Source organism: Dipodomys ordii, unplaced genomic scaffold (assembly GCF_000151885.1).
Source record: "Dipodomys ordii isolate 6190 unplaced genomic scaffold, Dord_2.0 Scaffold54, whole genome shotgun sequence".
Taxonomy (NCBI): domain Eukaryota; kingdom Metazoa; phylum Chordata; class Mammalia; order Rodentia; family Heteromyidae; genus Dipodomys; species Dipodomys ordii.
The window spans coordinates 4,412,120-4,421,075 of record NW_012267270.1 but is presented as its reverse complement, the minus strand read 5'-3'; the positions used below and the strand labels follow the sequence as shown (position 1 = coordinate 4,421,075).

The following is an 8,956-nucleotide window of genomic DNA, read 5'->3' as shown; positions in this document are numbered from 1 at the left end:
TCCCTCTCCCTCTCCTCCTCCTCCTCCTCCTCTGCCTCTTTTTCCTCCTCCTCCTTCTTCTCTTCCTCCTCTTCTTCCTCTTTCTCCTCTTCTTCCTCTTCCTTCTTCTACTCTATTTCCTCTTTCTCCTCTCTCCTCTTCTTTCTTTTTGTTGGTACTGGAGCTTGAATTCAGGGCCTCCAGTTTTCACTTGGCTTTTTTGCTCTAGGCTGGTGCTCTACCACTTGAGCCACTCCTCCGTTTCCACTTTTTTGTTGGTTGCTTGGACATAAGAGTTTCATGAAGTTTTCTGCTTGGGCTGGCTTTGAACTGCAATCTTCAGATCTCAGCCTTCTAAGTAGTAAGGATTACAATGATGAGCCCCCAGCGACTGGCGTTCAGAACACCGTCAGCTCACATACAGGGCTGGGGATGACCACTGGGGTCCTCAGCCCAGTTCTGGGCAGCACAGCCTGGGAAGAAGGAGGGGATGACAGCACAAGTGAGCTGGCCAGGGCTTTGGGGGCAGCTTCCCAGAGAAGAAGACCAGACGGCAGTCTGGCATCAAAGCTGTCCTTTCTGACCCATTTTATGGATGAGAAAAGTGAGGTGTATAGTAAGAGCAAACACCTACACAGATGCTGTGGGCCAGGCATTTTCTCCTTTTATAAATGAGGAAATTTCTTGGCTGGGTAACACAGCAATTCCCTTCCCTTCTGCTTACCTCCGTTTATTAAAATAAAAATATATAATATTTGCATCTGCTTTTCAGGGTTATTGATGGGAATCAACAAAGTAAGGTACAGATAAAACTCAGTTGGGGATAGTAAGGAAGCAATATACATATTTTTGATTTTGTGTGTGTGTGTGTGTGTGTGTGTGTGTTTGTGTGCCAGTATTGGAGCTTGAATTCAGGGCTTGGGCCCTGTCCCAGAGCTTTTTTGCTCAGGGCTAGCACTCTACCACTTGACTCACAGCTCCACTTCAGGCTTTTAGGTGGCTAATTGGAGATAAAAGGCTCATGGACTTTCCTGCTGGACTGGCTTCAAGCTGCGATCCTCAGATCTCAGCCTCCTGTGTAGCTAGGATTACAGGTTTGCTTGACTAAGTGACCAATCAGTGCCTGGATATTTTTGAGAATTTTCTTGCTATTATTGTGCCATATGGACCATTTCAGGCTTGTACAGCTAGCTCTACCCTTTTGGCCTTGCCCTTTAAGACTTCTGGGGTAACTCTTCCCCATTCCCTAGGTACCCAGACCCTGGGTAGCTGGGGTCTATCACCCAGTTCTCCCAACATTGGGGATCTGGGGCTCCCCCCCACTTCCTATCCTCAGGCTCTCAGGAGCCTGACCTACTGTCCTTGGGGATGCCAAGAGTGAGATGAAATGCTTATCCTGAGATGAAAGACTGGCGGGCCTGGGCTGGACCCATAAACCGCCCCACCCGAGCTGGGAGGACCTCCAGGCACCGGTGTAAACTGAGTCATGGGGGGCGAGGGGGTGAGTCATGAGGCCTGGGAGCAGGAGCCAAATGGAGCAGAGTAGACTTGCGTGGAGCCCTGGCCACACCTCACAGAGCCACAACCCGTACCCTCCCTGGGGCACTCAGAGTGGAGGGGAGCAGGGTGGCCAGCACTGCAGGGGGAGCTGGACTCACAGGATGGAGGGGGGGGGCTGGGGGGGAAGTGGCAAGACAGGAAAGGAAGGCTGTGACTTGGGAGGAATGGATTGGGGTTTGGAAAAATGTCAAAGCCCTAGAGAGGTTTTGGTGGGAATGCTTCGGTGCCCTCTCCTGGCCTCCGTGGGTTTGGCTGGTTTTCTGCCAGGCCAGCTTTTGCCAGTGGCTCACAGCTGTCATCCTAGCTGAGGAGGTTGAGGTCTGAGAATCATGGTTCAAAACCAGCCCAGGCAGGAAAGTCCGTGAGGCTCTTATCTCCAGTGGACCACCAGAAAACCAGAAGGGGTGCTGTGGCTCAAGTGGTAGAGAAGCTAGCCTTGAGCTAAGAGCTGAGGGACAGCGCTCAGGCCCAGAGTTCAAGCCCCATGACCGACCAAAAAAAAAAAAAAAAAGAGTCATAGAAAGTGCCTGAGCGTTTCCAGGCCTCACCTTGGCCAACCAATTTAGCATCTTTTATCCTAGTTCCTCATCAGTGAAAGGAGGGCTGGGAGGAGTGAAATGAATGAATGCACACAACCAGCTTAGACAATGCCTGGCCCAGAGCAAGTCTGGGTAGTTGCTTGTAATTACTCTCTGCCTTAGTTGTCTCATCTATAAAATGGGTGAGAAAGGACACCAGAGGTGCTTCTTGTTCAGCCTTTACTCCAAATTGCAGTCTAGTTTTCTTTCCTATGGAGTTGTCCCCAAGGCCCTGTCACCTGCTCATCTAGCTCTCTGCCCTGCCAGGAGACCGATGACCACAGAAAGACAAGATTGGTGGGTTTCACAGTCGAGCATCCTCACATGTACCCCTTGATACCCGGGGGAAGCGTGTCACACAAGCGGGGAGTTTCCCTTTTCCATGAATCAGCTGTGTGACCCAATCCTCAGCCCTGCCAAGGCCCCTCCCAGCCAGCAGGACTGGGGCGCAGCTGCCCTGCTGGGAAAATCCCAAAACCCTAACTGGCTCTGGCTGCATCTCCTAACTTGGCTGTTTCCTGTACTCCCTGATTCAGTGACCTGGGTCCAGGCCTCAGTAAGGGGTCAGGCAGTCTCTCCGACAGCCCTTCTGTACTCCTCCCTAAGGCCTGGGAGGGGAGCGGGGACAGGGTTTGCAGTTTATAGTAGAAAAAAGAATAGGGAGGGCGTAATGAAGTTTCCTTGGCTTATAGCATCTTTTGGGGTGTGTGTGTGTGTGTGTGCGTGTGTGTGTGTTGTGTATGTGTGTGTGTGTGTGTACATGCGTGCACACACTGGGGCTTGAACTTAGGGCCTGGGCACTGTCCCTGAGCTTCTTTTGCTCAAGGCTAGCACTCTACCACTTGAGCCACAGCGCCACTTCTGTTTTTCTGGTGGTTCATTGGAAAATAAGTGTCTCACGGACTTTCCTGCCTTTGAGACCTTTAGATCTCAGCCTTCTGAGTAGCTAGGATTACAGGCATGAGCTGCCAGCACTCAGCATTTTCTGGTGGTTTTAAAAAAGGAGATGGGCACACAGGTTTATTCAAGTTTGCCCCTGACCTTAGCTACTTACATAATCCCAAGTAGGCAGGAACTGGACAGAACAGAGCTCCTTGTCAGCTTGGGGGTGCCTTTGCCCTGGAAGGGGAGCAGTTCCCATTGCAGGCCTGGAAGACCCTTGTTATAGAGATAGGCCTAGTGGCTGCACTCTCTGGCTGTTCTTGCTGGGTAGCGGCACAAGTGTCACATGGAACCTCCATTTTTTGCTAGCCTGCCTCCCAAATGGTTCTGAAGCTCTAAGTTGTGTGCTTTAGGAATCACTCCTAAGTCACTACCAGATCTCATTGATTTCTGCAGGGCCCACTCAATCAGCACTTTCAGCCAGGTGTCATGCATCAAGTGCTCTGGAATTGCATGACATAGGTTCAAATTTTGTCTCTTCCTTCTGCTAGCTCTGTAACTATGACTCAATTACTGAACTTGTATAGGGCTCAGTTCCCTCTTTTGGCTATATTAGGGCTTGAACTCAAAGCTTCATGCTTGCTAGGTAGGTTCTTTACCACTGAGCCAGGCCTTCAGTCCTTTTTTTGTTGGTCATGTGGCTTGAACTCTAGGCCTGGGCACTGTCCCTCAGCTCTTCAGCTCAAGGCAAGCGCTCTACCACAGGGTCACTTCCAGTTTTCTGAGTGGTTTATTGGAGATACAGAGTCTCATGGACATTCCTGCCTGGGATGGCTTTGAACCATGATCCTCAGATCTCAGCCTCCTGAGTAGCTAGGATTACAAGCGTGAGCCACCATTGCCCAGCGTCCAGTCATTTTTTGTGTCAATTATTTTTTGAGATAGGATCTTAATTCTTGCCTACATGTATACCTGGGCCTTGACCCACCTATTTAAGACATTTTGTCTTAGCTTGGATAATAAATGCATATCACCCCACCCAGCTGTCTAAAAGGGAGTCTGGAGCTGGGCACTGATGGTTCACATTTGTAATTCTAGCTACTCAGGAGGCTAAGACCTGAGAATGGAGATTTGAAGCCAGCCCGTGCAGAAAAAAGTCCATAAGACTCTTATCTCCAGTTCACCAACCATCAAAAAGCTGAAGTGTAATGTAGATCAAGTGCTAGAACAGAAAAGTTAAAGAATAGTGCTTAGGCCCTGCGTGAGCCACTGGTGCCTAGCTCAGTTTTTCATCTCATTTTTTTCTTCTGCAAAATAGCAGTAACAACAGTCAGATAAAGCTTGGATGACGCCTGTAATCCTAGCTACTCAGGAGGCTGAGATCTGAGGATCACGGTTCAAAGCCAGCCCGGGCAGGAACCATGAGACTCGTATCTCCAATAAACCACTAGAAAACTGGAAGTGGCGCTGTGGCTCAAGCGGTAGAGTGCTGGCCTTGAGCTGAAGAGCGCAGGGACAGTGCCCAGGCCCAGAGTTCAAGCCCCACGACTGACCAAAAAAAAAGTGTGTATGAGTTAGCATGGGTGAATGCTTCATAGGGTGCTTGGCTCTTGTTAATAATAGGAGGAAACTGAGGCCTTCAAATAGAGAATGACTTGTATTCAATCCACACATGAGCAAAGTACTTATTTGACACTAACACTAGGGTAGGCTGTGTGCTGGATGCCCTGGTGACAGCTATAGGTGGGTACCATGGAGCCTGGGATGAAGATGTCTGGGGAGGCTTCAGGGGGCAACACCTGAGCTAGTGGGTCTAAGATGTGGAGTTAGCCAGGTGTGTGGGAAGGGCTGGGCAGGCCAGAGGCTACAGCATAAGCCAAGACAAGAAATGAGAATGGCCAGAAGCATGCAAGAAAACCCACTGAACTCAGTAGTCAGGAGGAGGATGAGACGGGAGTATAAAACAGAGGAGGTGGGGGGGGACCACAGGGGCTTGGGCTGAGTCAGTTCTTTCCTTTTTTCATTCCTTCATTTAATAATTCATGACTAAGCACCACTGGCTCATGACTGTAATCTTTGCTACTCAGGAGGCTGAAATCTGAGGATAGTGATTCTCAGCCAATCCTGGGTTAAAAAAAGCCTTTGAGACTTATATCTCCAGTGAACTACCAAGCAGCTAGAAATGGAGCTGCAGCTCAATTGGTAGAGTACTAGCCTGGTGTGAAAAAAGCTAAATGAGTGAGGCCCTGAGTTCAAGCCCCACTACCAGCGTGTACATCTACACCACACATACAAAACTATCAAGAGCTGGTTCTGGGGTCAGGGCTGACAGACACTTCCTGCCTTTGAGGAGCAAGCAGTCTGGACATGTGGCTTAGGGGTCAGTTGGAGATAGATGGCAACAGTTGGTTACATAAGTAACGACCCAATCTTATGAGTGTGGTGAGCAGCAGGTGTTGAAGCAGAAGGAAGGCCCCAGGCTCAGGGCTGCTTGCCAGGGGTGAGGGATGTGCCAGTTGGCTTCATGCGGGAAGGAGAGCCTGCAGACAGCTGGCACAGCTGGATGGGGGAAGCAGGTCAATACCGGCCCAGAAGGAAGGGCCTCTATCCTGCAGACTGGGGTGTGGGGCACAGAGGTGCTTTGAGGAGGGGCATGTGCAGCTCTAGAGGGAGCTAGGTGGCACTGGCTATGGGGGGAGGGGGCAGGGAAGGAGGCTTGGGGTGGAGGAGGCGAGTTGGAGGCTGCCACCATGTTGGTAGACAGTGAGGAGTGGACTCAGGTAGGGTAGTGGAAATGATGAGTTGGGATGATTTAGCTGGCCTCATTATGGGAGACTGGGGCTGCCCCCTTCATTTGGGCATCTTTAGGGGATACATGAGGCCCCCAACTTAGGACCCCGCCTCCCACTTTTCCCCAAGCCCTGGCCTACTTTAATCAAATGCAAAGCACTGATGGTCTCAACTAGGCAGGACAGCAGGCTGAGACCATCAGCTCTGGGGACTTCCCCAGGCTGGGCTAGAGGAGGGTGGGAGTGGGGGGCTCAGCTCTGGGGCAGCTCAGGGTGGGGAGGAAGCCGGGAGGGGTTGAGCTAGCATCTCATGACTCAGCCACTTCCACCCAGTCAGCCTGGTGGCATCTCCGCTCCTCTGCTCCAAATTCCAACTTGGTGAGGCTGCTGGAGGCTTAGTCAGCTCAGGCCCGGCACGAGAGCAGTGTCCCCAGGGGCTCCTGGCCAAATTCCCTGGCCCCTAACCAAAGGAGGGCAGGACACTGGGCTGGCGAGGCGGGGACAGTGGCAGTATAGAAACCAGGCTCTGCGGCTCCAAGGCCTGGAGAGAGCAGGGCAGTAGAGCAGAATGCCCCATGGCGTGTGAGCAGTGTGTGTAGCTCTGCTCTCTCCTCAGGTCAGGAACCACACCAAGAAGATGGGGAGGCACATGCTGGTCACTCCACTGAGCTACCCTGAGTAAACTCTTTCCTCTTGGCCTCCATCTTGACTGGGATACTGGCTGGGACCAGTATCTCCCTCAAGAGGCTGGGAGAGTGAAGAGGATTCGATAGAAGTGCTTAGCAAACTGTCTGGGAGCTTTGGTGACAGCCAGGTTGGCAGCAGATGTAGTACCAATGACGCAGTTTCTGGTCATCACTAGGTTGTGTGGGTTCCTTGCACATCCAGCCCAAGGCACTGAAATCCAGCCCATCCTCTGCTCAAGCAGCCCATAGGCCTTGGCCTGGGACTCTAGGTACCAAGACAGCTCCTTTCTCCAACATGCACAAATGCACTCTGGGGACTTCCTAGCCAGGTCAACTCCTGTACTGATGCGAAATCAGAGAACCTGACTGTGATTCTTGGGGTGCAAGGATGGCTGTGCCAGAGGTTCTCAGAGGTAGCCGCCCCCCCCCCCCCCCCGCAGTGAGGCTGGTCTCATCACTTGGGAAGTCTGCCAGGGATGGGAGGGCTCTCCTAGTCTGCCTCTCCCCAGCAATCAAAGCAGGTAACCAACCACAAGACAGCATTTTAAAAAATACTCAAGACACAGACCCAAGCTGGGTTTTATTGAAATGCCAGGAGCAGACACGTCAGGGCAGGGAAGGGAGGGCAGTGATGCAGGCTATGAGCTGGCAGGAGGAGCAGGCCCTCTATGTCCACAGCCTGGCATCCCCTCTAGGCCAAGGGATGAATTGGCACAACTACCCCTCCTCCCAAATGGCATGCGCAGTCAGTCCTGCAGAGCCCCTGTCCCCTGGACTAGAAAAGCTCCAAGGACAGGGACTGGAAGCACTAAGTTTTCTCCCTTGTGAGGAGCAAGGAAAAAGGGAAAGAATGGAGGAGGAGGAGGGAGAGATACAGTGGGATGAAGGTGGCTAAGCAAGGCTCTCTTTAGTATCTGCATCCAGCCTGAGGTCCTGGACAGGGGAGGGGAGCAGCATCAAAAAGGGAAACTGAGGGCCCGGCCCTCAGGGAGCCAGAGCCCCCAGCCTGTGGGAGCTGGAGTGAGCCCTGAACAGAGGGCGGAAGTTCAGGGGGACTGAAGATGCAGGCAGTTCCTGAGTGAACAAGTCCTCAGAGCTGGGGGCTTGGACTTCTTGGGAAGAGGAAGAGGAAGACAGAAGGTTCCATCCCCAGCAGGGGACCGAGGGTGGTCTCCCTCACTTGGCCCCACTAGGTCAGTTCTACATTGTTGGCACGGTCCAGCACTCGAGAGCCACGTGTATTGCCTCCAAGCTGGAAACGGCTCTCATAGAGAGTGGGGCAGAGGTGCCAGCGGTTGGCCCGGTAGATGCCCAAGTAGGTGTAGACATCCGGTTTGTAGGTGAGCAGACACTTAATGCCTGCAGCACGGATGGCAGCATCTGCCTCTAATACACCCAAGCGGTCCGTGAAGTCGTCCGTGTAAACACAGATGACTTGGCGCCCACCCTCCTTGGCCCGTGGGCTCACCTTGGCCACCTGAAGCCGGCCCTCAACCACAGCCCGGGCAATGCCAGCCCAGGCGTGGTCCAGCTTGAAGCCAGGTGCCAGGTGAATAAGCCACTTGCCTGAGAGCACTTGGTGGGTGATGGCCAGCTGGCGCAGGGTACCGGGTGTGATGGGTCTCCCACCGGTCTGCAGAGCCTCCCAGGCTGCCTGCAGGCCCTGGACATCCCCTGAGTTGGGGGTGTAGCCTTGCCCATAGGCTGCAATCCAGCCCACAGGCTCAGAGTTGGGTGAACCAGGATCTCCATAGCGGGTAACTTGGGATGGTGGGTACTTGGCCAACCAGGCATCCAACTCAGTGGCGGGTGTAGTGCGGGCATCAAACACCAGCCAGGGGTCCATATCGGCGGCCATGGCCTCTGCAGCCAGGTGCTCAGCGGCGGTGAAGCCATCCTCCCGGCCAGCAGAGTCCTCCTCTTCCAGCTCCTCACTGGGCTCCATCCTGCTGGGAGGGAATTAAGTCAGCAGAGACACTAACTACAGATTGCCGGGCCCAACAGCCCTAATCTATGTGCCTCAGTTGCTCCTTCTTCACAATCGATTAGACGTGAGACAGTCCAACGTCAAACCTGTTGATGCTATTGATTCTTTCCATGCACACAGACGAGGAAGCTTAAGCTCCTAGAAAAGGGACTTGCCCAAGGTCACACCTGTCGGTGCAGAACGTCAGGGATGGAGTGCGGGCCTAGCTGCGGGAGCATGGACTCGCTGCAGGAAGGTGCCCAGATCGCGGCGACCCACAGGGCCACGGGGAACGCACAGGCCCGGCGGGGCCAGGCTGGCTCAAAGGGCGTTTTAAAGTCCCGAACACTGAGACCCAGAGAGAGGAGTAACCAGCTGGGGGCCAATGGCGGCGTCCGGACTCGAACCCCGGCTAAGGGCCTGCAGGAGGGCAAGGTCCCGGCCTTGCTGCGCCCGCCGCCATTAGCGCTCTCGGCCCGAGCGGCGCCCTGCCCCCGCCCCTCCCGCAGCCCCCGC

General features: G+C 53.4%; 1 protein-coding gene across 1 annotated transcript; it reads right to left on the bottom strand.

Annotated features, from left to right (window-relative positions):
• Nucleotides 1–7,016: 7,016 nt before the first annotated feature.
• On the bottom strand, nucleotides 7,017–8,442 carry LOC105989118 (chromosome unknown open reading frame, human C11orf68). Its single transcript, XM_013020941.1, has one exon. The coding sequence runs from the start codon at nucleotides 8,417–8,419 to the stop codon at nucleotides 7,664–7,666; it is 756 nt and encodes a 251-aa protein (XP_012876395.1). The 5' UTR covers nucleotides 8,420–8,442; the 3' UTR covers nucleotides 7,017–7,663.
• Between the last annotated feature and the right edge of the window lie 514 nt (nucleotides 8,443–8,956).